The sequence below is a fragment of the Carassius carassius genome, chromosome 4 (genome assembly GCF_963082965.1).
Source record: "Carassius carassius chromosome 4, fCarCar2.1, whole genome shotgun sequence".
Taxonomy (NCBI): Eukaryota; Metazoa; Chordata; class Actinopteri; order Cypriniformes; family Cyprinidae; genus Carassius; species Carassius carassius.
In genome coordinates, this window is record NC_081758.1 from 28,765,690 (window position 1) to 28,782,226 (window position 16,537).

General features: G+C 39.4%; 2 protein-coding genes across 9 annotated transcripts in view; both read left to right on the plus strand.

The window, feature by feature from the left end:
• The window catches only part of LOC132139694 (pleckstrin homology-like domain family B member 1), a 39,621-nt gene extending 38,319 nt beyond the window's left edge, over window positions 1-1,302 (plus strand). For all 8 annotated transcript variants that reach the window (XM_059548242.1, XM_059548243.1, XM_059548247.1 and 5 more), the window contains 2 exons: window positions 379-464; window positions 778-1,302. In XM_059548242.1, the coding sequence (XP_059404225.1) occupies window positions 379-464; window positions 778-918 (227 nt within the window). In that variant the 3' untranslated portion in view covers window positions 919-1,302. The remainder of the gene's footprint in view (window positions 1-378; window positions 465-777) is intronic.
• Window positions 1,303-10,081: 8,779 nt separating this feature from the next.
• Window positions 10,082-15,366, plus strand: LOC132139696 (uncharacterized). Its single transcript, XM_059548250.1, has 4 exons — window positions 10,082-10,845; window positions 12,312-12,557; window positions 12,869-14,069; window positions 14,285-15,366. Exons 2-4 carry the CDS (start codon window positions 12,416-12,418, stop codon window positions 14,469-14,471), a joined length of 1,530 nt encoding a protein of 509 aa, XP_059404233.1. The 5' UTR covers window positions 10,082-10,845; window positions 12,312-12,415; the 3' UTR covers window positions 14,472-15,366.
• The last annotated feature ends 1,171 nt before the right edge of the window (window positions 15,367-16,537 follow it).

The following is a 16,537-nucleotide window of genomic DNA, read 5'->3' on the forward strand; positions in this document are numbered from 1 at the left end:
GTTTTGAAAAAGGAAGTCTGTCAGAGAAGCTTCAGTGGGTGGCAGATGGTGTTAAATTGAGACAGACAATGCTTTTAGGTGAATCGCTCTGTGCACTAGAATTCACTTCAACTCTATGCTAGCTCAATCCCTGCGGAAAAGCTTTTTAAAATGTTTTCCTTTTTTTTATTCCAGTATCTCAGAATAAAAGATATTTCAAATATTTTTTTAAAAAGCTATTACTGAAATGTAAAACAAATGTGTGTAATGCAAATAAACTCCAAATGGAAACTGGCAAATGCAATCTCTGCCTAATAATAAAGCTTTTTTCTTTTTTTTTCTCCAAAAATTCTATTAACAGAATTTTCCTTACTTTTCCTCATGGTTTTTATTCCTCAGATAAACACGAGACCAAACTGAAAGGTGTCATCTACTTCCAAGCCATAGAAGAGGTGTATTACGATCACCTGCGCAGTGGAACTAAGGTAATGAGTGAACCGATGTTGTGCTTTTCTCAACAACTGTTTACTGTCAGCGTCAACAAATCAAGCTCCATCCCACTCACACTACAGCACCAACTTTAGTGAGCACACAGTGAAAGTTTAACAGCGTCCGTCTTTTTATAAAGACAATTTCTTACAGCAGAAGGCAAAAGAGATCAGAGGTGGCTTCATGTTCATGTACATTTCGTCATGCTTTCCTTTTTCACTTCAGCGACATGCCTTTTATCGCCTGCCCTGCTGTTCTCCGTCTCCTCACACTTTAACGCACACTTTGTCTTTTTTTCTGTTCTTACAGAGTCCGAATCCTTCGCTAACCTTCTGTGTGAAGACTCATGATCGACTTTATTTCATGGTGGCACCATCCCCAGAGGCCATGCGTATTTGGATGGACGTCATAGTAACAGGTGCCGAGGGCTACACGCAGTTTATGACCTGAGGGAGAGTGGATGCCATTCTGCCTGCCGTGATCTGAGAGCGGACAGGACTCATTTAACAAGACGTGGAACATTATGCAAAATGATGTCTAAAAAACTTCAGCCAGCGCTGACTGATTTCTTTGTCATCGCGACTAGAGAAGAACTGGATGCAGGCTGGCTTGATGACGATGTATTATTGTGCAACTGTTGGTCAGATTTTATGTCACTAAAAAGAGAATTGAAAAATATATATATTATATATAGATGGAAAGAGTGGAAGCGATAATGTTTGTCTCTGTACCATTGTAATAAAGACAGGAGACAGTGACAGGGCTTACAGCATTGGCATTTCAAATCAATCATATGCTCAGTACTTTTATATACAGTATATATATATACAGGTATATATATATATACTGTATATAAAAGTATAGTTTCATGGTGCCAATCTTCAGATGTATCAGTGTATTAGCAACAATTATCTTTACTTTCAGTTATTTAGGTGCAGTTACATGGTTACAATGAGATTAAATTTAATAGCATGTGATAGCAGTCATAATCTCCTTTTAGGTGGAAATGCAGCATTCACATTTTGTAATGCTATGAAAGATATTTACTGCAATTAATGTGTTGTTTGTGTCGTATATATATATATAATGTTTTTGCTGCAAAGATTATTAAACAAATGGCTCAGGTGCTCAGATGTGTAGCTAAAAACTGTATGCCTGTTTCCTGATTTGTAACTTTATCATACAAGATTATTTGGCGAGGGACCATTGCAGTAAATATTTTTGTTTTCAAGATCTTGGTACTTTTGTACCGACAGGTTTAGTCTTGCCAAAGCTTCACCCGTGTTGATATGTGTACTCTGACTTGCCCAAATTTTATTTCAGGGTTTTAAAATGTGCCATTATGATTTATAATCCGATATTTTGTGTATTGTGCTATTCAGATTATTGATATCCTCTTGAACATCCTCTAAGTTAATAAGAAGAACAGTGTGAACTTTTGATAATTCAGTGTTATAACAGTAATAATGTATTTCTAAATATGAGCTTTTTTCATTTGACAGAAACAAGAAGCATTTACTCTGAGGCAAATAAAAAAGTCTTACAAAAGTTATGGTTTTCTTTTGCTCATACAGAGGAAATCAGAGCAAGCTGTCACACCTTTTACTCCAATTAATATTTTTCAAGTACTGATTATTTATAAAAGTACATTTTTGCATAGACACAAACTCTAAAGTCTTGACTGCAAAATGTTTGGCCATTTCCACCATTTTTTCCAAGCTCATTGAATGCAAGTAGTAGGACAAAATGTAAACAACTTTTACAAAACAATAATGAAAATGCAAAAGGGAAAAGATAACATACAAAAAAGAAAAAAAAAGAAAAATATTGGTTTAGGACAAATATTGTAATTATCAAATTGTACTGAACTAAATTGACTCAAAGCTGAATTTATCTCAGTGTGGTTTTATTTTGTTAATTTTTGTTCCAAGCAGATGTAACTAAATTATTATTTTTTTTCATTTCATTTAAAAAAAATGGTTTGGATAATTCATCAACATTTTGAGCTCAAAAGGTTATATAATCGTATTGGTATAACCACCGTGATCGATGCATTTAAATGATTCACAAAATAAGATCCTCTCACTATATCTTGTACCTAAAATTATGATATCACTCACATTGCACAAACCATTAGGCCATAGCCAGTGTGCCATAGCCAGTGCCATATTTGCCTAACTGACAAAAAATTTTTTTACAGCAGGAGGTCAGTTCCGCATTCCCACATGCATGTACTGTCAGTAATGTGAGGGTTCAGTTGCAAATGACTCATCGCTGTAACCGCAGAAAACACTTAAACAGGCATCAGATACAACTGTATCTATGGACAGGGAATTTCCCAAGACAGTCCCACAGCATAAACAAAGTTTAAAGATGGAAAACAAGTGACTTTTTTTGAACTTTGACAAAGAAACCATTTAAGTTTAAAACTCTTTTTGCATTTCTCCGTTTGAGGAATTATGTCTGGAGATAAACTGAACTCGCGCTCGTCAAGCGGTTGGTTTTCCCCGTCTGTCCGGTAGAGGGCGCCACTCGTCACGTCTCACCGCTCCAGTGCGTGTTTTCATGCTCCAGATGCGAGGACTGGATCTGCGTTCCGCTCTGTTCTGCTGAGGCTCTGGGGCCCTGAGCTTGTTTTCTTCTCTGCCTCGCACCCATTAATTACCATAACAGTTAAATGCAACTACAAATGTCTTCAGCGTTATAATGATGCCATCTGTCTCCGCCAGCAATTAATTTATCACTTGATGCAAATTCATCTCATTTTAAAATTAAGCAACATAAAAGCAAAAGGAACCTACCTAATAAAGATAATATATGCAAAGAACGGCACGCTATTTTTTAACAACACATTTAATTACAAAATGTAACGTGTAAACAAACAACAAAGACGCTAATTAAACCTATAAGTCTCTGAGTTTCAAAGAGCAGTAGAAGTCTCACATATCAAAGCAAAAGGGGAAGGTTTGTGCCTTAAAATCACTAGGGACTGAGCTGACATGATCAACTGTAGAGACGGTGGTGAAGATCAACTCGGAGACATTTGAGGGGAGCCACTCGGGAATCGAGAGCCCTCCACACCTTTGAAGCCGTGATCGGCCGACCTAATCCAGCCATGAGAACCGCGAGCATCCTCTTCACACAGAAGCTCGCACACACTGGAGCTTTCGGTGATTACAAATGCAAATTCACATTAATTTAAATAAAATCCATTCAGAAAAATTAAGAATACACCAAGGGTGGAGGGGATAGGGAATGGGGGAAACTCAAATACTTGAGTTTGTCCTTTAATGGCTCGTGTTTTTGTTTGAGATGAGAGACGCACCCCAGACACAGCGGCGTCCCGCGGGAAGCGCGAGACAAATGCACTTTCTCAAAATCAAACAACTTTAACGCTGCCTCGCGCCCCCGAAGGAACAGTCAGTGAAATTATTGCGTTTAGTTCACCCAATGCAACACAGGTTTTTAGTCACATTATCTTTATCTTGCAAGCTTGTTATTCTAAACAGGGTATGTTTTGGGGGGAGGGGTCGTCAACCCTCTTGAAACCTGTTGAAACGTTATCCCTATTCCCACGACACGGTGGGAAATAAGAATAATTTTGCTGAGATATCTACTAGATGATTCATGTTGGATGTTATATGTAAGTTACCGCAAGTAATCGAAACTTGAAACGATTTGATCGCTCGTGCAGAGGAAAGAAAATAAAAGACAACAATGAATTCAGAAGGAGATGGTGATGAAATTGTGATGTAACTGTTACTAATGTGTGCTATACATGAACTTGGCATGGTGCGTTTGCTCTCTCACCCACTCCTTACTTATTTTCCGACCAACATACAGAATGCTGGAGAAGGTTTTAAAAAAAGCCAAAACAAAGCAGGCTAAATGAAAGAAATAAACATCAAATCATTAGATTTGCTTTTAATAGTGTTTATCGATTTAGGAATATGCATTCTAAAACTGTTTGTTTGAATGAGCTTATTTTAATAGTTCCACATATGGACAGCTGGATTTCTGGAAGGGAACAGATTTATCACTACAAGCAGCGTTTTTAAAGCTGTGATTAATTAACACAATGGCCTGGACCTACATCTCTATTTGCAACATCAGCTATTTAAGGTGGAAAAATCCCAATACAAACAGAAACTCAAGTATGATGGCCCAATATCACTGGAGCAGTCTGTGGCTGAGGTGCAGAGAGAGAGAGAGAGAGAGAGAGAGAGAGAATACTCAGAGTACAGAGGAACACTACGAACAACACATTCAAGGCAGAATTAGGCCAATACCCTTTACTAATACACATTGAGAAAAGAGCCATCAAATTTTAGAAACACCTAAAAATTAGTGACCCCAACTCTTACCATTTTAAGGCCCTTCAAATCCATGAAGTGAACCACGAAAAAAAGACCCGATTCAGATGGTCCTGAAGCTGCAAAAACAAACTAACATAACTAACAACATCCAGCAACAGAACACTGAAATATTCATCCACAAAACTCGGCTCAACCAAATTATAAAAGCACAAAAAGAAAATTATCTAACTTATTGGACAGAAACAACATAAAAACAAAGTACACTTGAATGTTATTTGACCCTAAATAGAGATTACACAACTGCAGATTATCTGAGTACAGTGAAAGACTGTAAATTAAGAAGACAAATGATGAGGTACAGACTGAGCAATCATACTCTAACTATAGAGATGGACAGATATCGACAGCACTGGCTGCCCAAAGAGAGCTGCACCTGCCCGTACCCATGGAGAAGTGTAGACCAAGTGTAGAGCAACACTTCCTCACCAGCTGCCCTAACTATCAAGACATTAGAAAGGCAAATTGTTCATAGAATAAAAAATTTTGGTTTGTTCTATTTTAATTATATACACATGCATGTGTTTTTGTATTTCATTATTTATTTATTTATTTTTTAAATACATATCTGTTTCAGATTCAATGTACAGGTGCATCTCAATAAATTAGAATGTTGTGGAGAAGTTCATTTATTTCAGTAATTCAACTCAAATTGTGAAACCTGTGTATTAAATAAATTCAATGCACACAAACTGAAGTAGTTTAAGTCTTTGGTTCTTTTAATTGTGATGATTTTGGCTCACATTTAACAAAAACCCACCAAATCACAATCGCAAAATATTGTAATTTGATGACATGCCAATCAGCTAATCAATTCAAAACAACTGCAAAGGTTTCCTGAGTCTTCAAAATGGTCTCTCAGTTTGGTTCATAGGGTACAAAATCATGGGGAAGACAGCTGATCTGACAGTTGTCCAGAAGACGATCATTGACACCCTTCACAAGAAGCCACAAACATTCATTTCCAAAGAAGCTCGCTGTTCACAGAGTGCTGTATCCAAGCATGTTAACAGAAAGTTGAGTGGAAGGAAATAATTTGGAAGATGCACAACAAATGAGAGAACCGTAGCCTTATGAGAACTGTCAAGCAAAATCGATTCAAGAATTTGAGTAAACTTCACAAGTAATGAACTGAGGCTGAGATCAAGGCATACAGACGTGTCAAGGAATTTGGCTACAGTTGTCTTATTCCTCTTGTTAAGCCACTCCTGAACCACAGACAACATCAGAGGCATCTTACCTGTGCTAAGTAGAAGAAGAACTGGACTGTTTCCCAGTGATCCAAAGTCCTCTTTTCAGATGAGAGCAAGTTTATTTGGAAACCAAGGTCCTAGAGTCTGGAGCAAGGGTGGAGAAGCTCATAGCCCAAGTTGCTTGAAGTCCAGTGTTAAGTTTCCACAGTCTGTGGTGAATTGCGGTGCAATGTCATCTGCTGGTGTTTCCAAAGTCACTGCACCTGTTTACCAAGAAATTTTGGAGCACTTCATGCTTCCTTCTGCTTACCAGCTTTTCGACGATGCTGATTTCATTTTCTGGCAGGATTTGGCACCTACCCACACTGCCAAAAGCACCAAAAGTTGGTTAAATGACCATGGTGTTGGTGTGCTTGACTGGCCAGCAAACTCACCAGACCTGAACCCCATCGAGAATCTATGGGTTATTGTCAAGAGGAAAATGAGAAACAATAGACCAAAAAATGCAGATGAGCTGAAGGCCACTGCCAAAGAAACCTGGGTTTCCATACCACCTCAGCAGTGCCACAAACTGATCACCTACATACCACGCCGAATTAAGGCAGTAATTAAAGCAAAAGGAGCCCCTGTCAAGTATTGAGTACATGTACAATAAATGAACATACAAACCCAATTCTAAAAAAGTTGGGACACTGTACAAATTGTGAATAAAAACAGAATGCACTGATGTGGAAGTTTCAAATTTCCATATTTTATTCAGAATACAACATAGATGACATATCAAATGTTTAAACTTTGAAAATGAGTCATTTTAAGAGAGAAAAGTTGATTTTAAATTTTATGGCATCAACACATCTCAAAAAAGTTGTGACAAAGCCATTTTTTACCACTGTGTGGCATCCTCTCTTCTTTTATAACAGTCTGCAAACGTCTGGGGACTGAGGAGAAAAGTTGCTCAAGTTTAGGAATAGGAATGTTGTCCCATTCTTGTCTAAAACAGGCTTCTAGTTGCACAACTCTCTTAGGTCTTCTTTGTTGCATCTTCCTCTTTATGATGCGCCAAATGTTTTCTATGGGTGAAAGATCTGGACTGCAGACTAGCCATTTCAGTACACGGTTCCTTCTTCTACACAGCCATGATGTTGTAATTGATGCAGTATGAGGTCTGGCATTGTCATGTTGAAAAATGCAAGGTCTTCCCTGAAAGACGATGTCTGGATGGGAGCACATGTTCTTCTAGAACTTGGATAAACCTTTCAGCATTGATGGTGCCTTTCCAGATGTGTATAAGCTGCCCATGCCACACGCACTCATGCAACTCCATTTCATCAGAGATGCAGGCTTCTGAACTGAGAGCTGATAACAACTTGGGTTGTCCTTGTCCACAGAACAGTTTTCCACTTTGCCACAGTCCATTTTAAATGAGCCTTGGCCCATAGAAAATGTCTGCGCTTCTGGATCATGTTTAGATATGGCTTCTTTTTTGACCTATAGAGTTTTAGCCGGCAACGGCGAATGGCACGGTGGATTGTGTTCACCGACAATGTTTTCTGGAAATATTCCTGAGCCCATGTTTTGATTTCCATTACAGCAGCATTCCTGTATGTGATGCAGTGCTGTCTAAGGGCCCGAAGATCACGGGAATCAGGTATGGTTTTCCGGCCTTGACCCTTACGCACAGAGATTGTTCCAGATTCTCTGAATCTTTGGATGATTTTATGCACTGTATATGATGATAACTCTTTGCAATTTTCTCAGAGAAACTCCTTTCTCCACTATATCTCGCTGCAGCATTGGGGGAATTGGTGATCCTCTGCCCATCTTGACTTCTGAGAGACACTGCACCTCTGAGAGGCTCTTTTTATACCCAATCATGTTGCCAATTGACCTAATAAGTTGCAAATCGGTACTCCAGCTGTTCCTTATATGTACATTTAACTTTTCCGGCCTCTTGCTACCTGTCCCAACTTTTTGGGAATGTGTAGCTCTCATGGAATCCAAAATAAGCCAATATGTGGCATGACATTTTAAAATGTCTAACTTTCAACATTTGATATGTTGAAAGTATCTATATATAATATCTATATTCTATTTTATGAGATTTGTAAATTATTCCAATCCTTTTTTACTCACAATTTTTACAGTGTCCCTACTTTTTTGGAATCAGGTTTGTACTTTCTGGAAAACCAACAATGCACTAAAAATTTGTTAGTTTTTTTTTTTTTTTTATGAAAAAAAAAGTATTTTAATTTGTCAAGATTGGTTGGGTTTTTGTTAAATGTGAGGCAAAATCATCACCATTAAAAGAACCAAAGACTTAAACTACATCAGTCTGTGTGCACTGAATTTATTTAATACACTAGTTTCACAATTTTAGTTGGATTATTGAAATAAAATAACTTTTCCCACAACATTCTAATTTATTGAGATGCACCTGTAAACACTATGCTTTGGCAATACATTGTAACAATTGTCATGCCAATAAAGTATCTTGAATTGAACTGAGAGAGAGACAGAGAGAGAGAGAGAGAGAGAGAGAGAGAGAGAGAGAGAGAGAGAGTACTGCTGACTTTCTCTCACGCTTTGCGCAAACAGGGCGCCCCCACGGACCAATTAAGGCAGGGCGAGTTGGGAGAGTCAGCGCTTTCCTGGGAGAGATCCCACATTTCAACAACCATTATTATCTCAGTCTCTTCAACGTTACGACTGCGGTCACGAAGATTGCATCAGGCCTCACTTCTACAACTGCGTGGCTGAGCCGACTCACGAGAGGAATTACAGTATCACAGTACCTCCAGAAGCCCCTCTTTGATCCCGTCGCTCTCTGACTGCTCCTCGAGAAAGCAATGTCATCTTGGTTCACGCAGGGATATTAAGTGTAAATACAATCAAAATCTCCTCGAGGAAGACGTTAGCTTCTGCTAAAAGCTGTGGAATATTCCACCTGACAGTCTTACACTTTTCTCTCCCTGTGTTGACTTTTTTTCTGTTTTTGCAAGATGTTTTGCCCTCCTTTAATTACATATCCCCAATAAACCAAAAAGCTAAGTCTCATAATAAAATAAATCTATCTGTTGCACCTCAACATTTCTGAGGTCTAGACTGTGAAGGCCGTGCCGACACAATACAGCAAACAAGTCATTTCAATGAAACCGATCAATCAAAGACACTTGTTTCAGTTACGTTTGTTTAAGACTAAAGTAACTTTTCAGTGAAAGTCGTTTAAATTCAGAGGGGACAACCTGAAAAACACGGGACGAAAGAGAGAGCGAGAGAGCTCGTTGCAAATCCCATGGCAACAGCAACCAGAAAACACGTCTAAAATAGAGGGCAGTGTTCGCTATTACTATAGCAACAGGAAGACATGGCTGCTTCAATCAGCTTTAGGATTTGCTGAGGGGGGAAACAAAGCTCGATTCTTCGAAAAACCGTTATCAACGGGAATTAAACGAGTTGTTCTTCTGAGTTTGAGGGTTATTTGTCTTTGACCGCGCATGACTTGAACAGCTCAGCATAATGTAGCGCCGGTCCTTCTGAAGTTCAGATGGGATAGTCAAAATATGACAAACAATGGTTAAAAAAACTATCTATTTTCTTTCTCCCGCTAGATAGTGGTCGTGTTTTGCTCAATCGCAGAATTTAACATCCGCTTCTCTAAGGGCAGCTATAGAAATGCTGATGCTGACATGAAAATAATGACGTTAAAGACGCCACCTGTTACACGCACTCCATTAGAATATTCAGTATAAGTAAATAAAGTTGATTTCACACTAGTATAGACGTTTTTACATCTGTTCTGAGTAACTGCAGTGTCAGTTAATGAAGGGAACGTGTAAATAAGCCCTATGTTCTAAATGAAAATAAAATTAGAATATTTACAGAGCTTAGTAGAAGACAACCGAACCGCTAAGCAAGCGTTTTAAGAGTATAATAAATGCCACAACTAAAGTTACAATGTTTTGTCTGTAAAGTTCCATGAACTGCCCTTCCGCGAAAATGAAAGTTTAACCACTTTCTGAATTTGCTCTCGGGATGTTTACGTGAAACATGTGCACGGAGAGTGGAAAACCGAGGACGACTGGGAAGCAACGTCTCTCTGTCGGCAGCCAATGAGAGAAAACAACAGCTCCTCTTCAGCCAATCGCTGCACGACAGAGTCGGTCCGTCCAGCGAATCTGCTAGCAGCTTGAAGCGCTGATGCAACTAACCTGCAACTACAGCCACGTATCTCCTGGGTAGCAGAAAGTGTTCTTCCTCGCTAGAAGAAATCAAGTAGTCCCTGTGAAACAATACATATTTGACCAGCAGTGTATGCTATGCGTGTTATGATATGAATGTTTTATGTATTACCAGATACTGCAGCTGTATGATAATCATTCAAACTCTCGCGACCAACCGCTTTCTTTACATATTCTTTTCTCATTTTTAAGTTAAGGAACGTGCTAGCGGGATTTTGTGTTTCTCGGAAGTGAGAAAGTGAGTCCTAATTCTTGTAGGCGTTTACACCGGCCCGGAGAGTGAAATTATCTGGACCACTAACTTACATCCATAGGGCGGAGGAATCTCTAGCACTGGGGGCTGAGCGCGTGACGCAGCTGGTTGCTAGGTGTGGGTGACCTAATGCATTGACTCAATTAGCCGATTCTCAGTCATCAACTCCATCACAACAAAGCAAGACCAAAAGCACTTTAGTCCTAGACACTCCGGAGGAGACATGGCTTTTTAATTTACTAGAGAATTCGATCCTAAAGAAACGCCGTGCTTTGCTTTTGCAACGCACCCCAAGCCCAAAACATTTAAGCAAGAATGGAGTAAGTACAACTTATTACTTTTTTTTTCTTTTGTTCAGGCTTTTGTTGTTTTGTCTCTTGGCTTTGTACTTTTTAGGTGTATTGCTTTTGTTTAAGTGTTGTTGAGCGTGTTGTCACTTAAAACAGTGCTTCAGGCGATGTTTTATGCACACTGGCTTGCTTATTGAGAAAAGTTTCAGAAACTCTTAAGCTCTTTCAGTCTTGCTACAAAGGTTTTGTAACATTAGGAATGATCTCAGAATAATCAATCTGGCATAGTTAATGAATATTTTGACATGTTAAATTTATTTTGACACACATTCCATTCTTTATGCACTTTCAAGTGACACTTGTTTGTTTAACAGCTTTTTAAATAGTGATTATCTATATTAAATAGATGAGGCTACACAGGTTCTTCTGTCATTATTTCTTTCTTTTTTTGTTATTTTGCCTATTTTGACATCCATATCTGCCAGTTGCATGTTGCATGCAGCGGACGGTGATTGCTCTTTTAGAATTTGCCGTTTTGTTAAAAAGCATGTGTAGTAAAGCTCTCACGAAGATTTGCTGTTTTTGCTTTTGCATTACGTCATAGAGTGTAACCCACGTGCCAGAGTTCAGAGTCTGCACCTGCCATACTGCTAGAAATGACTTGATTGCAGAAGAAAAGTAGAAGAAAAAAAGCTTTGTTTCTGCTCTTTGCCATTTTTCAAAGTAGTCTCTGTCAGTATAAAATGCTTGTCAGTGTCTGAGCTTAGACTGTAAACACTGGAAATGAGTATAGGCACAAAGGTTATTAGGACATTTGGAGGCACCTTAGGTTGCATCATACAGACAAAGTAACTTGTAGACCAGGTAACTTGTAGAAATCAGCGCTAAATATATTAAAATGATAAAGTTTTGATATTGTTTTTTTATATTGATAAAGTCCTTGATATTGTGATTTATTATTGTCAGGGTCCAAAATATGATCCGAAGAGGCTTTACATTTGAGTGTGTCTTGTATATTTAGGCTGCTAATACATTTCCCACCAGTAGAGCATTTACCTGGTTCTCTTGGATCCCAGTAGAACTCCCCTAAGTTGGCACAAGGGACTTTGATGGATGGGAGAGTGGTAGTTTTCTAAATTGGTCCCTCGCTAATCACAAGTGCGTCTTTGCTGATGCTGTAGCAAAATGGGAGGGTTTTAGTTATTTTATTCAGTTTGCACTTCATCGCTAATTGTTAACACTCTGAAAATATGGATTAATGTTCAGTTGGAGGTATTTTTAGATATTTTAGGAGAGCCAAGATAAGTTTATAATGGAAAGTCCCACCAACTAGGACATAATAGTTTTTCCACCCTCCTTTCCTTCATCCTACTTTAGCAACTGAAGAATTACAGTTGGTGTGATAGTGTCATCTCGATACCAGATACACCTAAATCTCCATAGACAATGTGTTTAAACACATCGTCCTTCATCATATTTTCCCTCTTTTTTTTTAGGTTTCATAATGCACACCAAGCCCTATTTTCTGTGGCTCAACTCTCAAACTTCACTATCGTGCACTGTAAGCTCAGACGTTTGAATTGTAGGACCAACCGAAAGGATGATGACAATGTCAGCACCCATTTGGAAGACTCTACTCGTCTGCCCGGCAGACCCCCTCACTCTCTCTCACCCACAGGCTAACCAGAGCCAATCGGAGGGGCGCAGAGGGGAGGGGCCAGAGGAGAACCAGCACTTAATTGGTGAGTTGCAGTGAATACAGTTTTTTATTTTTCCCAGTTTCAGGTGGGCACCGCACTGCAGCACATTTCGTTCTCCTTGAACAGTGAGTAAAACTACCAACGTGGATCTATTTTATATTATTTGTAGATAACATGCTAGTTTAATGCTACATTTCGCATTTTGGATTTAGTAAGCACACTGAGATGCGATTTCTATTTTTTTTTAACGGTTTGTTAAAATACTACTGGTATAGTTTATTTGGTTTAAATAATTGTGTTACATTGGATCTCTAGGCCAGTGATTAACATGCTGACCTCTGTTTTCCCCATAGGTGATGGTCTTAGTGACTGGATGACGGAAGAAGTAGATTTCTCCTCTTACCTCCCAACCCCTCACTCCTCTCCCTCCCCCAATGCATCCCTTCCCCCCTCGCCCCTCCAGCATGACATCCAGGTGCCCTCAGATTTGGAGGTCATGACCTCTCTGCTGCAGGAGGAGCTTGCTCAGCTGGAGGATTACTTCCTGTCTGACCCACTCCCAGAAAAAACCTCGAAACTGGGCAAATGCGACAAGAGTCCATCGGCAGTTGGTCCACCCTCGTACTACCAGTTGCCCTACGCATCATATTCTACTTCCAACCAATCCGAATCCAGCCCTCTACTTGTTACCCTCGCAACTGGGGAACTTGACTTGCTGAGCTTTTGTGGGGGTCCCATTGGCCGTACCAAGATTGCTAGACATGCCCCTTACAGTTGCAGCCGCCCCAACAGCAGCGTCTGCAGCCGCAAGAGAGTTTCCGATGGCGTGAGGGTGGGTGACAGCTACGAGAGTAGCATCTGGAGTTCCAAAGGAAATTCCTCAGGTAACTCAGCTGTTGCAACTGGTGGGAGCTACAGCTGTGCTGAAGATGAACGGGTGGTAGGCAAAGGCTACTGCCTAGGCAGTGCAGTGGAGATCAGGAGAAGTGCCATTTTACCCAAAGAGGAGAAGAACTGCCGCTACACGGAAGAGGCCGTCGGCACAAACAAGTCCGGCAGCAGCAGTGGGTACAATTTTAGCGGATCTGATCAAATTCCCCACAAGAAAGAAGAAATTATGATGTACGGCATTAGAGAAGTCAATTTAAGTGGCATAGGAGGAAGTGCAGAGATGGAGATGATGAGTGAAGTCAAGAATGGTGCTAATGATGTGAAGGCCAGCATCCCCTGGAAGTCCGAGGCCAACGAAAGCTGTTTCCTCCAAAGTTCATCCCAAGAAGAGGCCTACCACAGCTTCCTTGGGGCCATCAATGACCCAGTGAAGCCGGAGAGCATTGAGATCCTCCGGCAACATAACTTCCACTGTGGCTTTCTCGAAGGCCAAAGCCCCGACTGCCTGAGCGGTGACCGCCACGGACCTGAAATGGGGTCCCCCTGTGCCAGAGGAGTCTTTGAAAGCATTGTGAAAGCAGACCTAGAAGTGCCACTAATTGAAGTGAACCATGGCGAACGCAAACAGAAGAAGAGAGACCAGAACAAGACTGCAGCTCACAGGTATTTTCAGAATCAGTGGTGTCATTTGTATTTTAGATTTTAGAGGGTTTTGAAGTCACAATTAGTCATGAAAGTAAAAAATACTTGAGAGGAAAAATTGTATTATGTTTCAGACTACAATACCTGCGGGCATTACAAAGTAGCTGCTTGTGGGATTTAAAAGACCACACCTGTAAGTGAAACTGAGTTTCCTCTTTATTCATCTTTTTTTACAGGTATCGCCAAAGGAAGCGAGCAGAGTTGGACACATTGGAGGATCAGCTACATGGTCTGGAGGGTAAAAACCGTGAGCTACGAGACAAGGCAGAATCGGTGGAGCGGGAGATCCAGTACGTGAAAGACCTCCTGATTGAGGTGTACAAGGCCCGCAGCCAACGCCTCAAACAGGAAACCAGCACCTGACCAAAAGCTCGACCACCTGACAATGGTCCTGCAAGTAGAATTGTTAGCAGTCTGAAAGGCAATGGAGATTTGAGTTGTGTCTTTTTTTAGGATGTGGTGGAGGTTGTACTATTACACGTTACTCAATCATTTCATTTTCGTTACAAACTGACAAAAGTCCATCAACAGCTGCAGCACAGACATCCACTTTCTCAGAAATAACTCCAGATCAGTCGATATGCACTGTGATTATGACTTTGATTGTAATGACAGCCGTTTTTTTTATTGTTTTCTTCTATGTTTCTCAAGAGTGGCTTGATGGCTCATCTTCTGGTTTCCATAAATGAACTTTAACAACGGAGCGTTTACTGTTCAGGATTGACCACTGAATAACGCAAGATCAAATCAAACACATCTTCATTTATTTAGAATAGGCTGTAAGGTAATATCACAAGTTCCGCATATGGCCTGCACTGATTTTAATTTATACAGAAGCTGTTTATTATTTTACATTTATTTATTAGCAGTTTTAACATTTATGGTTCTAATACTAATGATGTACAATCAGTACAACATTGATAGTTACTTTTTTCCTTCCATATATTAATTAAGGAATGAGAACTGATATTAAAAGCAATCTGTTTCTTATATATCGAGTTTCAGGGGAAGCACTTCTCAAAATAAATTTCCCTCAGGAATAATGAACCTGATGATGTGTTTTTGAATCCCCAATTTTAGATTAGTCCTGCAGCTCAGGTATACGATTTATGTCCAAAGTCATGGAGGTATGTCAGTTTGTAACTCAATGCTAAAGATATGGCACTGCCTAATAATGTTATGTGTGTTGATTCCCTGTATTTTTGTTCTTGCATGCAGAAGATTTCATGGCTCTTTATAAAGAAGTTTGTTTTTCTTGCGTCTGAATGACGTTACAGCAAAAGTCTTTCTTGCATAAGAAGTCCTATTTTGTATTCTCTTAGCCAACACGTTTCATTAGAGGTGAATGAGTGGCATTTGATTCACAAACTACTGTTTGGCCCAATGTCTCTGCTGTTATTGCGACTACAATCAGGGTTTGTGATTTTATAAAGCTTGTTTGCTCTAATGTGCAAGATTGTGTTGGGGGACAGAATGTAAAAACTTTGTAGTGATATGGCTTTTTTAATAATCACTGATATGATTGTGGTGGCTTTAGGATTGCAGACTTCCAAGCTTCTTAGCAATATTTCATCAACAACACAAATTACTCCATTTTATTATTTTTTTTATTTATTGCATTTGCAATCATGTTGCATTTGCAATCAAATATTATTATTTTCTGGTTATTTGTCTAGTGACTTGCTCTAATAGGAGACGTGCATTAATCACAGTTACAACAATAACAAAGAAATCAACTGCAAATCAGGCTTTGATTAGTTCCCCTTTTTTTCTTTCTAATTTTTTTTCCAAAGTGTGGTTGTGTACCTTACTACTTAGCAATATTGCAAATATCATTTAATTCCTCCAAATAAGCAACCTAGATACTGAGAGAGCTTATAGCATATCGACTTAAAATATGTTTTACTTGGCGTTATACAATCATGTTTATGAAATATAGCTAATTATGCGCTGTGTTGTATGGTCATTTTGTGTAGTTGAGAATTTTATTTCCCCCCCTTTTTTTTTTTTTACAATCCAACATGAAGGCACACGATTTCCAAGAGTTTACACCAGCTATAATACTAAGACTAGTCATTTTGTACGAGGCATTTCGATGTATCGTCTCCGATTAAATTCTTTGTGTTTCCTGTTATTTAACTGAATTCAAATAAAGTGCTTTGTGTCAGCAGCAGTGCACTGTGGCGATGATGGCTTCATGTGAGATATTTAGAGCTTAATCGGTAGACCTTGAGTTTAACGGATAAACTGAGTTTATCCCTTGTTTGGCAGGAAAATTGTTTACAGCTTTAAAAGCCAAAATATGGAGCAGTGAGCAGTGCTATTCCCTATCCTGATTCCTCTAATGCACGACGTGGAGGAAAAGGAAAAACAAATCATTCCATGCACAGAGTGTCAGCTAGCATACGTGCGTGAGGGAGAAAAAAACA

What these genes read in the sequence shown, in the direction of transcription:
- LOC132139696 (XM_059548250.1), top strand. Translation starts at nt 12,416, where the DNA reads ATGATGACAATGTCAGCACCCATTTGGAAGACTCTACTCGTCTGCCCG. An exon ending in GGAGAACCAGCACTTAATTG is followed by an intron (nt 12,558 to 12,868) that starts GTGAGTTGCAGT and finishes TTTTCCCCATAG; the next exon opens with GTGATGGTCTTAGTGACTGG. An exon ending in AACAAGACTGCAGCTCACAG is followed by an intron (nt 14,070 to 14,284) that starts GTATTTTCAGAA and finishes CTTTTTTTACAG; the next exon opens with GTATCGCCAAAGGAAGCGAG.